Below are 22,435 nucleotides of genomic sequence, written 5' to 3' on the forward strand. Positions count from 1 at the left end.
CATAAACAAATAAATGCACAACAGCATAAGAAGTAAAGCAGTTATAAAAAGTATAGAAATAATAAAAAGGGGGAAGCCTAGCTGGCTTAGTCGGTAGAGTATGCAACTCTTGATCTTGGGGTTGTGAGTTCAAGCCCCAGGTTGGGGGTAGAGACTCCTTAAAAATAAAATCTTAAAAAAAAAAAAAAAGAATAAAAAGGGAGTTACTGTCAAAATCAGAAATAACTGAAGAGCAGAAGCACTTAAAAGTTTTCACAGATCATCATAAGCAGATACATTCAAGGATGGAGGAGGTTAAGAGGGGAATTCCAGACAGAAAATAACAAGATATTTTCAAAGATGTACAATATTTGGTCCTGTTAAATAAATAGATAAACCTGGAGAAGTCAGCATTTCCTGAGCAAGTACTTAGGGACACTGTTTACTTGGATGACAAGTATGATGTGAAGTTAGAGAAAAAAAGAAGAAAAAGAAGGATGGCTGTGTTTAATCAAGTTTGAGAAGCACTAGTTAGGTTAAATGAGATTTTTAACAATATATTATCTTGAAGATGAAATATGCCTTGTGAATGGCACTGCAAGTGGTGTTTCTAAGGTGAAATTTTCAAAACATATATAATCACAAACCTTATCTTCCTGACTCAATTTCATTAGTTTTTATCAAAGAAACAACTTTTTATTTGGTTGATCTTTTCCATTATGTTTATTAATTTGTGCTCTTTCCAAAAGCATGTTACGGAACAATTTCAAACATACTTAGCAGTAGAGAGAATGAGAATAGAATGACTCAGCTTTAACAACTACCAAATCATGCATGACCAATATTCTTTCACCTGTATCCCCATCTTCAACTATATTATTTTGAAGCAAACCCAGATATATCCTTTCATCCACAAATATTTCAATACATATCCCCAAAAGGTATCTTTTAAAAATATGACAGTATTATCACATCTGAAAAAATTAGCAGTTCCTTAAAATCAGTCAGTGTTCAAATGCCCTTCTTTTTTAACTGTGTGATAAGATTAGGACCCAATAAAGTCCAGAAATTGCATTTGGTTGATGTATTTTTTAGGTCTATTTAGACCCATAGGTTTCTATTAATTTTATTTTTTTTGTCCTAATTTATTTGTTGAAGACACTGGGTCATTTATAAGGTAGTATTTCTCACATCAGGATTTTGCTGACTGCATGTTCTTATGTCACTTAACATGTTCCTCAGTCCTCTATATTTCTAATTAATTAGTAGATCTAGAGACTATCAAAATTAGGTTCTTCTGAGGTTTTTTTGGCAAAAAAATACTTAATAGGTAGCTAACATGCTAACATGTTAGCAACACCTATTAACATGTCCTTCAGAAGGTACATATCAAGTTACCTCTTTTGTGATGTTAAAGCTACTGATCATTTTCTACATCCAGTATTTTATGAGTAATTTTTGCAATAAACCTTACAATTTTCTTATGTCACCATGACTACTAGAAATATTTGCAAAAGAAACCACTATTAACATACTCTCAATCTCACTTCCACAGTCCTAATTAAGATTATATCCAGATATTCATGCCATTCATCCCAAGATGTTATATAATGCTTTATTAAAATTAAATATACTCAACACACGTCAGCCTTCTAAAAATGTGTATTTCCAGCAACAACTAAAAAACAAACAATAAACTTGAGAATTTTCACATTAAAAAAACCTTTATTTTCCCTCACTATACTTTGAGTTTATTCTTGTCTTCTTGAAATGGATGGCATATTAATGATCTATTTCTGTATAACAAATTAAATAAATTAAATATAGAAGCCTAAACAACAAATATTTTATCAGTTTTTTGGGTGACGAATTCAAAACCAGCTCAGAATTTCTGAGCCTTCATCATAGTGAAGATGTCAAGTAGGGCTGCAGTCATAGCAAAGCTTGACTGGGCTGGAAGAACTACTTTCAACCTCACTCGTGTGGTTGGTGGCTGGCAAGGCTTCAGTTCTTCATAACATGGGGCTCTCCACTGGGCTGCATACAACATAGCAGCTCGCTTCACCAAATCAATGATCCAAGAAAAAAAGGAGTAACCGAGATGAAAACAAGAGTGTCTTTTCTAATTTCGGAAATGATATACCATCGCTTCGGCCAAATTCTACGGTCACAAAAGAACCCTGGTACAATGTAGGAGAGGACTGTAAAAGGGTATGAATACCAGGATGTGAAGATCTTTTTTTTTTTTTAAAGATTTTATTTATTTGAGAGAGAAAGAATGAGACAGAGAGAGAGCATGAGAGGGGGGAGGGTCAGAGGGAGAAGCAGACTCCCCGCCGAGCAGGGAGCCTGATGCGGGACTCGATCCTGGGACTCCAGGATCATGACCTGAGCTGAAGGCAGTCGCTTAACCAACTGAGCCACCCAGGCACCCAGGATGTGAGGATCTTAAAGGCTGGTGACCACAAATATCTATCTAGTTCACTAATTTTTAGCCTTTTTTTAAACATATTTATTTATTTTTTTAAGGTTTTATTTATTTATTTGACAGAGAGAGCAGGAGCAGGGGGAACAGCAGGGAGAAGAAGAAGCAGGATTCCCGCTGAGCAAGAAGCCCGACGCAGGACTTGATTCCAGGACCCTGGGACCATGACCTGAGCCAAAGACAGATGCTTAACCAACTGAGCCACCCAGGCGCCCCTAAACATTAAGTATTTAGAGTGATAAATTTTCCTAAGTAATGTGTAGCCACTTCCCATCAAGTTCTAAAATTGCAGCACTTTTATCATTCAGGTCCCCCCAAATTCTAATTGATTAATTAATGTGTTTATTAATTTATTTATCTACTTATTTATTTTAGAGAGAGAGAGAGGTGGAGGAGGGACAGAGGGCGAGGGAGAGCAAGCTCCATGCCCAGCGTGGAGCCTGACTCCGGGCTCCATCTCACAACCGTGAGATCATAACCTGAGCCAAAATCAAGAGTTGGACACTTAATTGACTGAGCCACACAATGCCCCTCAGAATTCTAATTTTTATTACTTGTTCTTTAATCAAAGGTTTATTTAAAAGGGTATTTCACAGCCTCCAAACATTCCTTTTTAATCTTTTTGCTACTGATTTCTTCCTTCATTGTCATTGTTAAACATAATCTATTATTTTGATCATTAGAAATTTGTTGAAATTTGCTGTCATCATTTCTGTAAACGTGTGCTTCAAAGGACTGTATGCTGGATACAGAATTCTACATAAATCCCTAACCTCACGTTTGTCAATTCTATCGTTTGAGTCTTCTGTATCTTTACTGACCTTTTTGTCTATTCATTCCATCAATTATTGACATTTTTTTTAAACTACTAAGGCAAGTTAAATAGAAAAAAAACCTTAAAATTGTCATATGTTCATTTCTCTGTATTTTGAGACTATGAGGTACACACAAATTTAAAACTGTTATATTTTGGGGCACCTGGGTGGCTCAGTCGTTGAGCGTCTGCCTTCGGCTCGGGTCATGGTCCCAGGGTCCTGGGATCGAGCCCCACACCGGGCTCCCTGCTCAGCGGGAAGCCTGCTTCTCCCTCTCCCACTCCCGCTGCTTGTGTTCCCTCTCTCGCTGTCAAATAAATAAAATCTTTAAAAAAAAAAAAAAATTGTTATATTTTCCTGGTGAATTGAACTGTTTTGTTTTGCTGAACATGGCTTTATTTCACTTTACTCTTGGAAAAAATTTCATTTGGTTGGAAATAATAGATTGGTAAGTCTTTTCTTTAAAGATGTCAACCTTTTCCCTTCTGTCGTTATTACTGAAAAATCAGCTATTAATCTGTCATCCCTTTGAAGATAATCTTTTTTCCTCTGCAGCTTTTAAGCTTTTTCTTTCTCTTTGATTTTCTGCAAAACCACTACAATTTCACTACAATGTACCTTGGTATGGAATTAGTTTTACTTATTCTGCTTGAAATTCAGTGGACTTTCATTAATCTTGGAACGCTCTCACCTGTAATCTCTTCAAATATTACATTTGTTTCATTCTTCCTTTCCTGTCCTTTTCAGAGTCCAATTAAACATGTATTAAGCCTTTTCACACTAGCCTTCATATCTCTTAACCTTCCTTCCATATTTTCCATTTCTTTGACTCCTAGCTTATATTGTAAAAAGGACTTATCTCCCTTCCAATTCTCTAATTCTCTTCTGCTGTCTAAACTCCTATCAACCACATTTATTGGTTTTTAAATATCATTATTGGGTTTTCCCCCTATTTCTAGATATTCTATTTCTTTTTTAAAACTGCTAGTTCACTTTTTATATCATATTTCTCTGATTCTAAGTTGTTTTGTTTTTTAAATTTTGGTATCTTTGAAATCAAAATGCATCTTACAATTGCTCTCAGAGAGGCTGCTGTTAAGACCTATCTGTCAATGCCTGTGCAAACCTGGTAACAGCTGTTTCATATTGATATCCTTTCACTAGATTTATGCACAAAGTACTACCACATGTTGAGTTTAATCGCTGTTCAAAATGTTCAAAAAATTATACGATGATTAGGCAATAAAATGAAGTTATTGTGTACACAAAAAAGACATGAAAATAGAGCAGTAGGGTATAATTTGACAGTAATGACACAACTATTTGTTACTGTAGAAATAATCACGATTTTATGTTTTATGGCAAGGCAACAGCTAAGTCCTTTATAAAACTGACAATGGGAGATACCCTCAAAAGAGGAAAACTGAAATACATGCAAAAGAATTACCTACCAATGCCAGTCAGTGCAAATAAAGACAAGAGAACCTATCAAATCGCTTGGAAAAGATGAAAGAAATTCCAAGGCAATGAAAGTCTGGTATGGTTGATTCATACATCATGAATTAAAGTATTAAGCTGCAATTGAAAAAATACTTGGTATCTGAAGTTTCTTCTTCCAGAAGGATTGCATTTGCTTGTACCAAGCACCAGACTAGTCTGCATGACCTGGGGCTTTCTGGACTTTCCCTACAACAAAAGGTAAAATTGATTTGCAAATTTATGAAAGAATCAACTGGTGGTACCATCCTCTCAGGGACTTTTCACCTTTTGGCTCTGCTTAACACAAAGCCATTTTCCCTTGGAGTCCCCAAGTAAAGATGAAAGAGTGAGGTGGGTCTGTTCCCAGTTGATCTTTACCCCACAGGTGTACACCTCTGGGGATCATAAGAGAAAATCTATTAAGACTTCTCACTCTGATTAGTCCCTTAGCTTTGACTTCCTCCTTCCATCCACAAGACCATGAAAACAAAAGCTCAAATTCACCAGAAAAAGTAGCTTCCATTCTCCATCTACCTAAATTCCTGTTTCTACTAAGATTTAGCCTCATAAAGCCTTACCATCATCTTGCCAGCTTCTCAATGATATCAAGATATTTCTTAAATTTTATTCAGAATTAGAATTTTCAGAAAGGTTGGTCCAACAACCTAGCCTAATTTATTACCAAACGGAAAGTCTAAATTAAGGTCACTTTTCCTTTGTACTTTTGGTCAGGATTTCTATGTGCCTGGAACATATTCTGTGGCTCTTAAACTACAATCCATTCTTTAAAACCTTGAACAAAGCTTTCTCTTTAATCAATCCCTGATGACTTCATTCATCTTCCCTAAGGTCTCACATCTAAGCCTACAATCTAAATGGGAAACTGACTCTAGTTGGAAAAGCATGCCCATAGATGAAGTCAGTCAATTAAATAGATAAAAGAGACAAAATTTTGATGAAAAGCCTGTCACATCTTGGAAGGTTTGGAAGTCATTTTAACATAGATGAAAAAGCAATATTCATATAGAGGTCTACATAAAAAATAGGCTTAGAATACACGAATCCCTAGAGAACAGATTTCATATTTTACTTTAGATATTTCTTAAATTACAATAAAAAACTTGCCATTCAGATAACTAAGTTCCAGGTTTGATCAACATAGCATAGAAAATTCACAGTTAAACTTAGCAAGACTTGAAAAAGCCAACATCTGGAATGTTCAAATGTTAGGTAAAACATGACTTGCTCATTAATTTTGTGTTTACCTTGGAGTTTCACACATGATGGACAGGTAAAGAAATGTCTGGCTTAGGTGTTTTTGGGAAATCAGTCAAGTGATCAAACATACCACTGTGGTATGGGATGCTAATAGCAGAAAAGGCTGTACATATGTAGGGACAGGAAATACAAAGGAACTCTCTGTACTTTCTGTTCAATTTTGCTATGAATCTAAAACTGCTCTAAAAAATGAAGTTTATTTTAAAAAATTTTTAAAAAGAAAGAGGAAAATACACAATTCAAGAGATAAAATGATAGTAAATAACATTGGTATACAGCAGGTACCCAATAACTAGTTAATTGGACTACAGTGAATTTTATTTTTAAGATTTATTCAAAAAAAAGATTTTATTTATTTATTTGACAGAGACAGACACAGTGAGAGAGGGAACACAAGCAGGGGGAGCAGGAGAGGGAGAAGCAGGCTTCCCGCCAAGCAGGGAGCCCAAAGCGGGGCTCGATCCCAGGACCCTGGGATCATGACCTGAGCCGAAGGCAGATGCATAACAACTGAGCCACCCAGGCGCCTGAATTTTTTTGAGCCACCCAGGCGCCCGAATTTTTTTTTTTAAGATTTTATTTATTTACTTGCCAGATAGAGAACCCAAGCAGGGGGAGTGGGAGAGGGAGAAGCAGACTCCCCGCTGAGCAAGGAGCCCAATGAGGGGGCTCAATCCCAGGACCCTGGGATCATGACCTGAACCGAGGGCAGACGCTTAACGGACTGAGCCACCCAGGCGTCCCTGAATTCTTTTATAAGATTTTAAAGTGTTTTTTTTTTTTAGTAATCTCTACACCCAACACAGAGCTCAAACTCAAGACCCTGAGATCTAGAGTTGCATGCTGTTCCGAATGAGCCAGTCAGGCACTCCTACCTACAGTGAATTCTTTTAAGAAAAGCCTACCATTGTGCATGTATTAACTAAATATAACATTGATACTTTTTAAATGGAGCTTAAAAGCTTCAAGTTGAAGTTTCATGTCAGGTTGAAGTTTTTCAAATTTAATATCTTAATGATTTGTAGTAGTAAATGTAATTAATTTATAGACTTTTCAATCACATCGATAGAGTACATTAACTGAAAATCACTGAAAAATGAAATTTTTACTTTCAGCATGTCTATATTTCTATAAATTTTATCTTAAATTTTAAAAATTTCAATCCTGGGGCACCTGGGTGGCTCAGTCATTAAGCGTCTGCCTTGGGCTCAGGTCATGATCCCAGGGTCCTGGGATCGAGCCCCACATCGGGCTCCTTGCTCAGCTGGAAGCCTGCTTCTCCCTCTCCCACTCCCCCTGCTTGTATTCCCTCTCTCGCTGTCTCTCTCTCTGTCAAAAAATAAATAAAAATCTTTCAATAAAAATAATTAATTAAAAATAAAAATAAATAAAAAAATAAAAATTTCAATCCTAACATAAAACACTACTTTTCTAAGAATATAAATCTAAATTAGAAAATTTATATTTTATCCCTAAAATGAAATTCACTCACTAGAAAAATGAAATTTTATATTTAAAGCTATTTAAATTTTGTATTTTAACAAAAATCCTAAGTCAAAATTATTCAATAAAAAGGATAAATTCACCTCACAATGATATCATGAATTAAAATAGTACCATTCTTCCCTACTATGCAAATGTTTAATGTCACAAAAAATAATTTAACAGTTAAATATATCAAACAAAACTACATTTTTTTAGAGGCAAATTGTTGTGAAATTTTGTGAGAGAAGTATGGATCAATTAATGCTTTGGTTCAATGTGAGTAGACAACCCTATAAGCCTGAATTTAAGTCACAAGACATAAATTAAAAGAAAATGTTGAAACACCCAAAGAACAAATAATCCAATCAAAAAATGGGCAGAAGACATGAACAGACATTTCCGCAAAGAAGACATCCAAATGGCCAACAGTCACATGAAAAATTGCTCAACATCACTCGGCATCAGGGAAATACAAATCAAAACCACAATGAGATACCTCCTCACACCGGTCGAACGGCTAAAATTAACAAATCAGGAAATGACAGATGTCGGCAAGGATGCGGAGAAAGGAGAACACTCCTACACTATTGGTGGGAATGCAAACTGGTGCAGCCACTCTGGAAAACAGTATGGAGGTTCCTCAGAAAGTTGAAAATAGAGCTACCCTACGTCCCAGCAATTGCACTACTAGGTATTTACCCTAAAGATACAGTGATCCAAAGGGGCACCAACACCCCAATGTTTATAGCAGCAATGTCCACAATAGCCAAACTATGGAAAGAGCCCATATGTCCGCTGACAGATGAATGGATAAAGATGTGGGGTGTGTGTGTGTGTATATATATATATAAATAAATATATATACACACCCCCCCACACACAATGGAATATTAGCAGTCATCAAAAAAAAAAAAAAAAGAAATCTTGCCATTTGCAATGTGGATGGAACTAGAGGGTATTATGCTAAGCAAAATAAGTCAATCAGAGAAAGACAATTATATGATTTCACTGATATGCAGAATTTAAGAAACAAAACAGAGGATCATAGGGGAAGGGAAGAAAAAATGAAACAAAATGAAACCAGAGAGGGAGACAAACCATAAAAGACTCTTAATCTTAGGAAACAAACTGAGAGCTGCTGGAGGGGAGGGGGGTGGGGGGATGGAGTGGCTGCGTGATGGACATTGGGGAGGGTATGTGTTATGGTGAGCACTGGGTGTTGTGTAAGACTGATGAATCACAGACCTGTACCCCTGAAACAAATACTACATTATATGTTAATTTAAAAAAATTTTTTTAAATCAAAAAATAAAAAGAAAGAAAAAAGAAAATGTTGGTATGACTTAGGTATAGGTAAGAACAAGTTACTTTCAGTATTTTAAAAGACAGTATAGTCCAGGGGTGCCTGGGTAGCTCAACCAGTTAAGTGTCTGTCTCTTGATTTAAGCTCAGGTCATGATCTCAGGATTATGAGACTGAGCCACACGTTGGGCTTGGTGCTGGGTGTGGAGCCTGCTTAAGATTCTCTCTCTCTCTCTCCCCCTCACCTTCTGCCCCTCTCTCCCACCCCCCAACTGCTGTCGCTGGCCCATGCACACACACTCAATTAAAAAAAAAAAGGTTTAAAAAAACAGTATAGTACATATAAATATATTTAAGAGCAGAGCTCCTTGTTTCCCTTATTGAAAAAGAAATGGCACATTATAAGGTGATTTCCATTCTTTTCAGTAAAAGCTGAGGAAAAGATGAGGAAATCAGTGCTTCTAACTCTTGCTTGAATTCTGACATCATCAAAGGAGTTGATTTATAGTTATGGCAGATTCCAGTCATTTCAGATAGTTACCCACATCTCAATAGATTTTGAAATACCAGAATAAAATTTTCAGAAAAAATAAATTCCATTTTCACAAAATAAATCAAATTTTTTGTCAAAACCTCTGAGAATAAACCGAAAAAGCAAGTTAGGTGGCCAAACACTTAAATTCATATACTATAAGGCACTAAACTTTGATCTATAAGCATTATATTTTACATATTTTAAAATGAAGGACTACTGAGAAGTAAGTGCAGCACCTGATTCCAAATGTACCTACTTACAATTCATAATGATTCTAATAAAGGAGAATATTTAAAATGGCAACCACTAAGTACTAATGATTAAAGTAAGTTATGATTTTTTCATTACTTTTTCAACTTTAATATTTTTCTGGAACTTAGGAATAGTCTAATTATCCACATCTTAACAAGTACACACATAAAACTATTCTAAGTAGTGTTATAATATATTGTAAAAGTAGCAAACCTGCATTAGAAATATCAACAGTATACCTAAGAAAAAATTAAGAAAGTAAAACATCTATCATTTACCTACCATAAATCTGATCTGAGTTAAAGGGATTATACATATACATGTCTCAGTCCCAAAGTCTGAAGCTAACCTAATAGAAAACCTCAGCCTTTTTCCCCCCTAAAGTGAAGAGGAAGACAAGTATGTCTTTTTTAAAAGATTTTGTTTATTTGGCAGACAGAGATAAAGCACAAGTAGGCAGAGCCGCAGGCAGACGGAGAGGGAGAAGCAGGTTCCCTGCTGAATAGGGAGCCTGATGTGGGGCTCAATCCCAGGACCCTGGGATCATGACCTGAGCTGAAGGCAGACGCTTAACCGACTGAGCCACCAAGGTGTCCCAACAAGTATGTCTTTTATTTCAAATACTACAGAACATCATGTTGGAGTTACTAGACAATATAGTTAAGGGGAAAGATTTATACGATCTGAAGAGAAACCAGAGTATAGACAATATAGTTAAGACAAGAGAAAATAAGTGAAGGCAGAAGAATTAGAAAGTGGACTTCCCATTTTCTATAGGGGCCTTTCTATATGCAGGAAGCCAGATGAGTTTTCAGTCATAAGAAAGTATAGTCTCCAATGCCCTCCTCAGACATACCAAAAGGACAATGAGAGAAAAAGAACCTCTAAGAATATGGAGACAAGTGCAATAAAGAACAGTGGCCCATGCAGCTACTCCCAAGAACAGAACCAAGGAACATTCCTTCTCTGAAAGTAGAGGGACCAGGCGACATTTGCCCAGTTTTCAGAATTGCTATGGACCAAAGCCTCCGATATGCCTCTCATTCTTTCTTTTTCAAGAGTCTTTACTGTGGCATTACTATCTCAGTTTCATCACAATGTTGGGTTTGTAAGGGCCAGATATCAACACTGTCATCCGAGGTCACGGGTCTCAGCAATAAAAACCACAACTGGACCTGATATGTATTACAAGATCTTGGGTTTCAACTGATACCAGGATTGGATGAGACTTCTGGAGTTCTTAAAATGGACATGAAGTAGATTTTGTATATGGGAGAGATACAAATAATTGTAACCAAGAAATCAGACTGTGGCAGACTGGATTGTTGGTCCCAAATTTCACCCCCTTGTAGTAAATCTGCCAAGTAATTTTGCAATAAGGAAAGGAAGCTATAGAAAAGGTAAGGTAGCAGCAGTATGTCAGATACTGACCAAGGCTTGTGTTTCTAAAACATGTCCAAGAACCCTGGGAGTTATTAGAAATATTTCTGGGTCCGTAAGTTTCATATAAAAATTTGTAAAGTTTGTACTCACATTTCTATGAATTTTCAAATTAATTTAAGTCTATTAAAGCTGACTACCTTGTTACCCAGTACTCAATTTCACTGGTCACATTTGCACTGCTACCAATAATCATCAATGACTATTCAATTTGTAGAGCTGTATTTTTCAAATTACAGATGGATTCTTGGCAATCCAAAAATTTTCAGATATTCTAGAGTAGTGCCACGCAAAGTGGGGTACAGGGGGAGCAGAGGGAGAGGAAGAGAAGCAGACTTCCCGCTGAGCACAGAGCCCCATGTGGGGTTTAATCTCTCAACACTGAGATCACCACCTGAGCCTAAACCAAGAGTCCGACTGCACTACCCAGGCACCCCACCAATAATCTCTCATCAATTCCAATATATGCTCCATAATGCTTTTCTTTATTGCCATACTGAATTTGACAGTACTGACTACTCCCTTTATAAAAGTCCTCTACTTGAGGCAACTGCTCACTCCTGGTTGTCCTCCCATTCAAACTCCTACAAACTCTTCTATACTCTTCTTAAATGATAATGTTCTCCAGCACTCCCTATGACCTTATTCTCTTCTTACTTTTATATAACTCTTCAGTAATTGCCAATAAAAAACCTGAGAATTATTTTAGACTGTTATTTTTCACTCATGCTCCTATCTACACATTTAAGGGCTATCAATTCTACTTTCTACCAGGGAAGTTCAAATTTTGATATTCAAAAGAAAAGAATAAGAAATATTCATGTATCTTGGGGCGCCTGGGTGGCTCAGTCGTTAAGCATTTGCCTTCAGCTCAGGTCATGGTCCCAGGGTCCTGGGATCTGGCCCCGCATTGGGCTCCTGCTCTGCGGGAAGCCTGCTTCTCCCTCTCCCACTCCCCCTGCTTGTGTTCCCTCTCTCGCTGTGTCTCTGTCAAATAAACAAAATCTTAAAAAAAAAAAAAAAATATTCATGTACCTTAACAACTTTTTAGAGTGGTGCGTAAGCTCAAGTCAAACCACAAAGGTAATATATTCCTTTCCATGTCTATTGATATAAAATATTCATTTCTTGCTCTCACATCTAACTTCCTAAAGTAAACAGGTAATCACTACTACTGAGCTGCTAGCAATTTTTTTTGTTTTGCTTCAAGTCAAATGTTACTTTCCTTATATACAAAGTCATTATTAAATCACAGAAAATTAAGAGCCATTTTACACTTTGCACATACTAGGTTAAATTATAAGGGCTGATGTATACTGAGGCATCTTACCAAAAAAGCTTCACTTCTGATTATAATTAAATTATAATTTTCTCATTGGAAGAGTTTATGTTCATTCCATTTTTTCTAAATCTATATATAAAAAGAGGTACTTGCCTTTTTATCTGAATAAAAACTCTAAATTCTATTTTCTTTATGAAGCAAAACTTACTCTGAAAAGGAAGTTTACTCTGAGCTCACTGCAAAACTATCTATTTCAGTCATATTCCAGATTTAGCAGGACAAAGGGCAACAGCAGGAAATGGAACATCACCAAGGTCCAAAACTAACTTGGTTTAGAGTAACAAAAAAAAAAAAAAATTCATATTATTAGGATAATTAAGCACTATGCTTGAAAGAAAAATAAAAACAGATTAAAAATTAAGACACTGATGAGCAGTGCTTCATCATTAGACAAAAAGATAATACTGTTCTCTGCTATATTAAATAAAGGCAAAATGGAAGTATTGATACACACTCTCGAGCTCATACATGTATTTTAAAACTACTAATAGAGATAACATTTTATATTTCTTACCCTTACAGTGCATTTCAATATAATCAATTCATCTTTTCTCAACAACTTTGAGATGCAAAAACAGTTATTTTTTCCCATTTCACAGATGAGAAAACTGTTAACATGAAGAAATTATGTAACCTCTTTTCAAGTCCTTCCTTAAGCTCAGAAGCAAAACTGGGACTAAATCTTGGCTCTAATTCTATAGCTTCACAAAACTTTTTAGTGTAAAATGAGTATCAAAAAAAAAAAAAGAAAAGCAAATGATAAAAATGAACCATAAATTTCAACCCACATTGCCACATTTCAAATGTCATGATGCTTTTGAGTCGCCTTGTGTCTTCTCAGTGAGTTCATGCATTTGATACTTTCCACTACACAGAACAAAAATAACTTAATCTTATCTAAGAATTTGAGAGGCTCAGTTTCTCTTCTGCATATTCTGGTAATCAACTATAGCACTCCCAAAAGGCTGAATGTGGAACACAAATATATCCTAATGCCTATCAGGGGAGTTGAGAGACTTTATGATACATATTATGTCTTGCTATTTGCAATATATGAATTCCAAAAAGTTGTATGATAATGTAGAGACGAAAACTGTTCTCAGCACTGTCTCTCTTACCATAAGCACATTATGTAAAAAAATGTCAAAAGATACAGGGAATAACATGGTACCTATGACAGATAATATGAACTAAAATCTTCAGATATTAAAAAGTAAATCAATTTGCCTTTAATACTTAAGAAAAATATGCTCAGACAAGAAGTAGTTAACTATTAAACTAAAATCCAGATACATGATTAAACCTGTTCAAATTAATGTTTAACTTAGAAGAGCTATATGAAATGTACTGTTAATGAAATCCTTGACCCTGGGTGGGTATAACCATTTGGAGGTAAGTTCAGACTACATAACCTAGTGAAATTATCTGTGGAAAGCAGGAATGCTGGGTCTTCAGAAATCATCTGGTCTCTATTATGTAATAATAACTACATGACGTTAACAAATAACCTACTAAGAAGATGCATATTTCTAAAATGCAATTAAATCCTATTCCTAGAAGGAGAAAATGAAAAATTAGACCTGAAAAGTTTGGTTAGAAAAACAAACTGCCAAGTTTTTTACCCAAATTTTCAAATATAAAGTTTAATATGTGGGAAGCCATCTGCTAAATACTGAAACCAGTAATTTATTTTAATTGTACTTGATTTAATCACTAGCATTTAGGCTTACAACCAAACCCAGACTAATAGAAAACGTATTTATATATTCTCTTTTCTTTTGCCTACCTAAACAGTATGACCCAATGATTATTTCTGATATTACCCTATTTAAACACCTACTAAACTTTTTAATTCTCAATGGTAACTTTTAAAATATCACATTACATGGAAACCCTATGGTAATACCTTAATATTGATCTGTGGCTAATACACTGTGGAATACCTATGCTGGTTAGCACTGTGGCAAATATGGAGGATGTCCTAACCTTACCACTCTGAAGCAGACTTTGAAAAATCTTCGAAGTCGGGCGCCTGGGTGGCTCAGATGGTTGAGCGTCTGCCTTCGGCTCAGGTCATGATCCCAGGGTCCTGGGATCGAGTCCCGCATCGGGCTCTCTGCTCCTTGAGAGCCTGCTTCTCCCTCTGCCTCTCTCTCTCTCTGTCTCTCATGAATAAATAAATAAAAATCTTAAAAGAAAAAGAAAAATCTTCGAAGTCATCTTCTTTAGTGAGGTATGCATATAATTTTTGGTATTTATAGCACACCAACTAGGGCAGCAAAATGGTAGACAATATTTAAATTTTAATCATTAAAGATCAACTTGAGGGGTGCTTGGGTCGGTTAAGCATCTGCCTTTGGCTCAGGTCAGGATCCTGGGATCAAGCCCCGCATCACGCTCCCTGTTCAGCTGGGAGTCTGCTTCTCCCTCTCCCTTTGCCTGCTGCTCCCCCTGCTTCTGCTCTCCCCCTCTGTCAAATAAATAAATAAAATCTTAAAAAAAAGAAAAAAGTCTTAAAAAAAAAAAAGATGAACTTGATACTTAAGAAAAATAACTGGTCACCTTGGGAGGATGCTAGTAAATCAAGTCATTATTCTGAAAACAAAGAGAAATAATCAAATATTTATTCTGCCTGCCTTCCCTTTAAGGAACTGTCAAACAGCTAATAAGGGAACACTTGTCTATATATGTTCTGCTAAGAAAGAAATGATAGAATTGGAATATCACAGTTTTGCAAACTCCTAATGAAATAATTAATACATTTAGGTAAAACTCACTGATGGTGGAGACACTTATAAATTATTCTAGACTTTCCCTGCCAAATAGAACATGAATCAGCCAAGTCTCTAGATCTGCCAGTTTGCAGACACCAGGAGAGAAAAATAATTAATTAAAATCAAGGAATTAAGCCAGCAAAACCCAGACTGAGGAAAACTCTAATGTCAAAACCTGGTTTCTTGGGCACCTGGGTGGCTCAGTCGATTGGGCGTCTGCCTTTGTCTCGGGTTGTGATCCCAGGATCCTGGGATCGAGTCTTGCATCGGGCTCCCTGCTCAGCGGAGAGCCTGCTTCTCCCTCTCCCTCTACTGTTCCCCCTGCTTGTGCTCTCTCTCCCTCCCTCTGTCAAATAAATAAATAAAATCTTAAAAAAAAAAAAAAAAAAAACCTGGTTTCTTCAACAAATAAATAGAAGGAATAAATAGTATGGTGAAGGACAGCCTATAGATTAAAAGATTTAACACACATTTTCAACAAAATATGATGTGTATACTTTGTTTAAATATTGAGTCAAACAGCAGGAAAATAAGAACCTTTATGATACTATCAGAGAAGTTTGAATACTGACCAGATATTTGATGATTCCAAGAATTATCATATTGTGATGATGTTTTTAAGAAGAGTTCTTATTTTACAGATATACTTTTAAATACTTATAGATAAGATTATGTTGTCTAGGATTTGCTTTAAAATAATGCAGGCGTAGTGGAGGGTTATAGATGAAAACATTACCAAACATGAACTGGATTGAAGCAGGATGACAGATACAAAAGGGTTCACTGTATTATCTTCTCTATTTATGCCCACTTGAAATTTTCCGTAAGGAAAAGCTTAAAAAAGAAGATGAACTTAAAAGGTCTATATGACAATCCATAAGCATAAGGACAAAACAAATGCACGTCCCTCAGAGGTCAAAACAAATGAAAATCTTAGTGGTGAGTTAGACAAGCATTCTCCCTATACACACAGATACACGTGTACCACACACAGTCTTATATGAAATAGAATACGTGAGACCCAAAGAGGTAAGTCCTGCTCAAGGTGACAAAATAAAACAGGAGCAGAGCCAAAACTAAATTTAACAATTACAAGCCCACAAAGAAATCCAAGTTGGAGCTAAGTGATAAGATCTGTGCAATCCTGAAGTAGTCTGATAACCCATCAAAGGTATAAAAAAAAGTCTTAAAAGTTAGGTGAAAAAAAGAGGCAGGTGTTTTGAAAGGCAATATGCTAGAATAAGAGCAATAAGCCTAGAGGGTATAGAGGACAACTGGGCATTTGGTAATCATCCTCACCAGGGAGCAGAAGTGTTAAATCTATGATATATATTTGGAAACTACTTGAATTCCAAGTGTTTGTAAAAAAGAAAGTCGTCGTCTAGTTTACAAGCTTACACATGAAATGATGAAACATAAAATCATTATTTTAATAACAATTTTTGAAAATAGTTGAAAAAAATTTTAAATCTTATTAAGTGCCCAACTGATTTAAATCTTAAACATAAAAACGGGATTTATTAAAAAAAAAAAAAAAAGGGCGGGGGGATTTATCTTCCTGTCCAAAAACAGGCTTTACAATTTGACCATGAAGGGTCTTCATTATCTACTTAGACATCTTATAAAGGAGTAAAGATTCATATTTATACTAAAAGTCATCAAGAATAAAACTCTGGGTATGCCAACAAACTATACTATCTTTTCTTTTCTTTTTTTTTTTTTAAGATTTTATTTTTGGGGCGCCTGGGTGGCTCAGTTGTTAAGCATCTGCCTTCGGCTCAGGTCATGATCCCAGGGTCCTGGGATCGAGCCCCACATCGGGCTCCCTGCTCCGTGGGGAGCCTGCTTCTCCCTCTCCCACTCCCCCTGCTTGTGTTCCCTCTCTCGCTGTGTCTCTGTCAAATAAATAAATAAAATCTTTAAAAAAAAAAAAAAAGATTTTTTTTTTTAAAGATTTTATTTATTTATTTGAGAGAGAGAATGAGATAGAGAGAGAGAGCATGAGAGGGGGGAGGGTCAGAGGGAGAAGCAGACTCCCCACTGAGCAGGGAGCCCGATGCGGGACTCGATCCCGGGACTCCAGGATCATGACCTGAGCCGAAGGCAGTTGCTTAACCAACTGAGCCACCCAGGCGCCCCAAAAAAGATTTTATTTTTAAGTAATCTCTACACCCTACGTGGAGCTCAAACTCACAAACCCCGAGATCACGAGTCGCATGCTCTACCAACCGAGCCAGCCAGGTACCCCTATACTATCTTTTCAATAAGCACAATGACAAATAAAACAAGAACTCCACCTATAAGCAACATAACTAATTAATAACACAATGTAACCCTTATCTTTTATCATCCCGAAAATGTAAAACCTAGTAAGTTAAATGTATTTTTAAATAAATCATTTTTAAACCACCAGACATTCATACTAAAATGCATTTTAATTTTTGGCTGACATGTGTTAGTGACTATTTTCAAAAGTGGTGAATTAGGGGCGCCTGGGTGGCTCAGTCGTTAAGCGTCTGCCTTCGGCTCAGGTCATGAACCCAGGATCCTGGGATCGAGCCCCACATCGGGCTCCCTGCTCTGTGGGAAGCCTGCTCTCCCCTCCCTCTGCTTGTGTTCCCTCTCTCGCTGTGTCTCTCTCTGTCAAATAAATAAAATCTAAAAAAAAAAAAAAGTGGTGAATTAGATTCCTTTTTTATTAGAAGAGTGGTCTATTTTTAAAAACACATTTCTGGCATTAAATTACACAAGACTAAAAAGCTGTTTTAAAAATCCATATCAAACATTTCAAAGTAGATGTCCTTCAGTAACTCTAAGAAATACCAAACCAGGAAGTCAAAGAAAATTCCCGTGTGACCTCTAAAATTTAGTATTAGAGATAACTGAGATGGTTTGTTAAAGAATAACTTGTTCTTTAAAAAGCTGAATAAAAAAGAAACCCAAAGGGATAATGCAGAAACAGAAGCTGAGACTTGAGAACTTCACCACAGACTTAAAGTAACTCAAGTAGTAAATTAGAGATGTTTCTCTGACCCTCTCCAATATCTTCATAGTAGTAATGTAGCTCCTCTCTTGAAAAACATGTTTTTAAGTAGTATCCTTCTCCTCCAATAACCTAAAATCAAAGCTAACATGTAAAAACTCACATAAAGACAAACAAAAAATTATTTTTGAATGCGAAAATAAAAAATATTAAGGAGTCATAATGGATAAAAGTGTGGACTTGACTCAGGTGGTTCTGCTTCTCAATAGCCCCTTTAACTTCTGCATCAATTTTCTTATCAGCAAAAGGGGATAATTACAATACCCATCTCACAGGATTGTTGTGAGGGTCAAATGAGACAATACTCATAAGGTGCTATCATCACAGTAAGCTTACAGAAACCACCTCAAATCAGTAACATGTTTACATAACAATAACCTTTTTAAAGCTAATTAAAAAGGTTAATTATAGTAAAAATGCTGAAGGCTCATAAAAATATCTCTATCCCACCCCCAATTTGTGGGAGAAAAAGAAAAGCACATAAACAGGGGCGCCTGGGTGGCTCAGTCGTTAAGCGTCTGCCTTCGGCTCAGGTCATGATCCCGGGTCCTGGGATCAAGCCCCACATCGGGCTCCCTGCTCCGCGGGGAAGCCTGCTTCTCCCCTCCTTCTCCCCCTGCTTGTGTTCCCTCTCTTGCTGTATCTCTCTCTGTCAAATGAATAAATAAAATCTTTAAAAAAAAAAAAAAACACCACATAAATATTTTATTTTTCTCCTAAGGTCATAATGTTACTTACATAATTTGGGGATCACTTAAGAAAAATATCAAAACCATACCTACAGGTTTTAAAAATGTGTCAATATTGTGTATGTGTTCAAACCTGGAAAAGTGGAAAACAGAAAATTCCATGCTTTTAAATTTTGGGTCATTACTATGAATAAAAATATGCTACTATCCATTAAATAAGGCCAGTCACAAAATTTTATAACAAAGTATTTTAAAACTTAGAAATAAAAAGGAAAGCAATTACCTTTGTACAATAAAGCATCCAAAGTTCAAAGAGCCTCTCTCTGGATGCCATTCTGGCTTTCACTCTGGCACTTTAATTTTTCCTCAAAAAAAAAAAAAAAAATTATGTTCAAGACCACAGCATGTTCATTTTATTTTCCAAGTTTTTCAGCCGTTACAGTAAAGCTCAAAGCAGTGGGAAGAACAAAAAGAAGTGGAACAAATGGACTCTCTTCTGGTCGGTAAAATTCAGTTCAAGCAGTTACTCCAACTTATCTTCATCAGTGGTAGTTGGGCGATTAAATAATCTGAGAAAGAGAAAAATACGTAAAGGTTTGCTAGAAACAGAGACCATATTAAAAACTAGATTCACCAGAACTATAGATTTATCCACTTCACTTCCCGCAAACAATCAGCTAAGCTTTTATGGTGATCGAGTTCACAGAAACTAGTGCTTCAGGAAAACATCACAGCTAACACAGTATTTCACACTGATATAAAGTTAGAATTCTCTAGGGCAGACCCTGAAAGGTGAGTACTCATAACCAAAAATGTGCCCCGTTGCCACTCGTATTTTCTATATAAAGAAAGCAACACTCACTAGTGCTGTATTTCAAAGACAAAGAATCCCTTAGAATTTTCTAGCCTGCTTCTTAAAACTTGTTGGGAATGTTTGTCGTTGAGTTACAGGGCAGGGCGTGGGGAGGAGGGAGACGAATCCCTGGTTTGTTTATTTTAATACTCAAGAGAGTGAAAGCAGACCAGCCCACCTGGCCTCTCTACCTCTCCGACCGGGAAGGAGGAAGGAGCACGCACGAACCCGCACGGAAAACACCCAGAGAAAGCCTCCATGTGTTTTCAGGGATCTTTAAATTTCCTCCTCGCATCCCAGACAACCAAAACAGAGGCAAACCTAAGGTGTGCCAAGCAGCCAAGAGAGGCTTTGGAAATAGAACGACGCGAGCTCGGCATCCACCGACCCGCTATCCACGCCCGGCCGACAGCACTGGGACACACCCGGGTCAACCTCGCCCCCTCACAGCCGCCCCAGAAGCTACTGCGCGTTCCCCACCACGCACCCTGGGCCCTCCCACATCTGCCACGCGGCCCCGTCTTCCCTACGACCCGCTCCCTCCACCGCGCTCACGTTGGGGGCTGCGCCAAGGCCGCCAGGCCGACATCTAACTTACTTCCCTCGCCCCCTTCCCCAGCCGAAGTCCCGTGTCACCTCGCAGCAGGACAGGCGGGCGGGAGAAGGAGGCGGGGCGGCGACGGCGCGAGGTGGGGAGTGAGGGCCTGGAAGAGCCAAGGGCGGGGCTGTCCTCTCGGCTAATCACTACGGCCTCTAAGGATTTATCGGGCCCCGGGGCAGGAGCTGTTCATTGGTCGCACAGGCTGGAAGGGGGCGGGGTGACTTGAAGACACGCCCCAGCATTCCTGCGCAGTCGCAGTCGGCCGTGCTCCCGAAGATTCGGGGACCGGCGCCAGCTGGGGCGTTCCAGTCAGTCTTACCCAGGCTGGACGTGTAGGATGATCGACGTGCTGACGTTCTTGCCCCGCCACTACTGGGGATGGTCGCATTTGGTTGATGGCGTCATTTCCGGGATTCATCTGAGGGCGGAGAATCCTGGAGGGCTAACTAAAGGGGATTTTTGTCTTCATTTTTTGTAAAAAGGGGATTGGTCTTGGGAGCGTATACTATTGTGGAAACAAAACAAAAACAGAAGTCCTTTTCCCCAATCGCGTTTCTGCCTTCTACTTTCGCAGTTGCGAAATGTCCAATCCAAAGGGATTATTTTGACAATACTAAAAGCTTCAAAGGATTTTTGCTTTTTCAGGAAAACAAGCAAAGGCTGCATTTACTAGATATAGACAACTTCTAGGGCATATTTGTCTAAAGGGGATGTGAAGACACATAGATTAATCACCTCTGGTACACTTGAACATTTTAAAAACTGTATTATGAAAAATGTCAGCCATATACAAAAGTAAACTAGTATAATGAAACTCCACATACCATCACCCATCTTCAAAGATTACCAACTAATGTCCTATCTTGTTTCATCTATACCAAAACTTGGCAAACTGTGAACAGCCATAGTATTTTAGGTTTTGCAGACTCTCTTGCTTGGTATGTATTTAAAAATTAATATAAGAATATTTAGTGACAGGGTGCCTGGGTGGCTCAGTTGGTTAAGCGACTGCCTTCGGCTCAGGTCATGATCCTGGAGTCCCTGGATCGAGTCCCGCATCGGGCTCCCTGCTCGGCGGGGAGTCTGCGTCTCCCTCTGACCCTCCTCCCTCTCATGTTCTCTGTCTCTCATTCTCTCTCACAAATAAATAAAATCTTAAAAAAAAAAAAAAATTTAGTGACGTTTGAAAATTAGGTGAAATTCAAGTTTTAGTGTTGTAAAGTTTGTTGGAACACAGCCATGTCCATTCCTTTACTCTTTTTATACACACCACCACTACCACTGTTGAGTTGCCACTAAATCTTTTCTAGATTATTATGATAGCCTCTGCCTATGCACTCTCCCTACCCATGGATTATTCCCGACACTCTCCCTACCCATGGATTATAATCATGGATTATTCCCAATAGAAGTAAGATGTCACTCCTCTGCTAAAAACCCTCCAGTAGTTTCCCATCCCACTTAAAATAGCAAGCAAGGACCTGTGTTTTCCTCCCACACTTAGCTCTCTAACTTCTCTCAACTATTTTGGCTTTCCTTTATTTCAGTCCAGACAAAAGGCTTTCTTGCTGCTCCTAAAATTCACAAAGGATACTTACTTCATTTTCAGTGATTTTACATAAGCTGTCCCTCTACCTGGAATGCTCCTTCCCCAAATGTCCACACACAATCTTCAAGTCTCTGCTGAAGAATCGCCTTTTCTGTTTGTATAGTCATACCCCTGAATTTTTGTGTCCTCCCAAAATTCATATGTTGACATCCTTTGAAGGAGGTAGGGCCTTTGAAAGTAGATCCTGAGGGAGGAGCCCTTATGAATGGGATTAGTATTCTTACGAAGTCAATTTCACAGAGCTCCCTAGCCCTTCGCACTATGTGAGAATACAAGAAGTATGGGACCTGAAAGATGGCATTCACATAATCACCCTATCTTGGACTTCCAGCCCATAGAACTTAAAAAAAAAAAAAAAGTTTGTAATCTACCCAGTCTGTGGTGTTTTGTTATAGTGGCCCAAACATTCTAACACATCAGTAAAGCATTCCTCATCCTTTTTTTAGAAAATAGCATCCCTTTTTCTCCCTTACT

General features: G+C 37.6%; 1 protein-coding gene across 8 annotated transcripts in view; it reads right to left on the reverse strand.

Annotated features, from left to right (window-relative positions):
- NBEAL1 (neurobeachin like 1) overlaps positions 1–20,577 on the reverse strand; it is a 192,830-nt gene extending 172,253 nt beyond the window's left edge. For 3 of the 8 annotated variants that reach the window (XM_035007340.1, XM_035007339.1, XM_035007338.1), the window contains exon 1: positions 19,182–20,227. In XM_035007340.1, the coding sequence (XP_034863231.1) occupies positions 19,182–19,232 (51 nt within the window). In that variant the 5' untranslated portion in view covers positions 19,233–20,227. Of the gene's footprint in view, positions 1–19,181; positions 20,229–20,306 lie in introns of those variants that run through there. The other 5 variants (XM_035007337.1, XM_035007333.1, XM_035007336.1 and 2 more) reach the window with 5 other exon arrangements.
- Between the last annotated feature and the right edge of the window lie 1,858 nt (positions 20,578–22,435).

Source organism: Mirounga leonina, unplaced genomic scaffold (assembly GCF_011800145.1).
Source record: "Mirounga leonina isolate KUSES-001 unplaced genomic scaffold, KU_Mleo_1.0 Mir_151, whole genome shotgun sequence".
NCBI lineage: Eukaryota > Metazoa > Chordata > Mammalia > Carnivora > Phocidae > Mirounga > Mirounga leonina.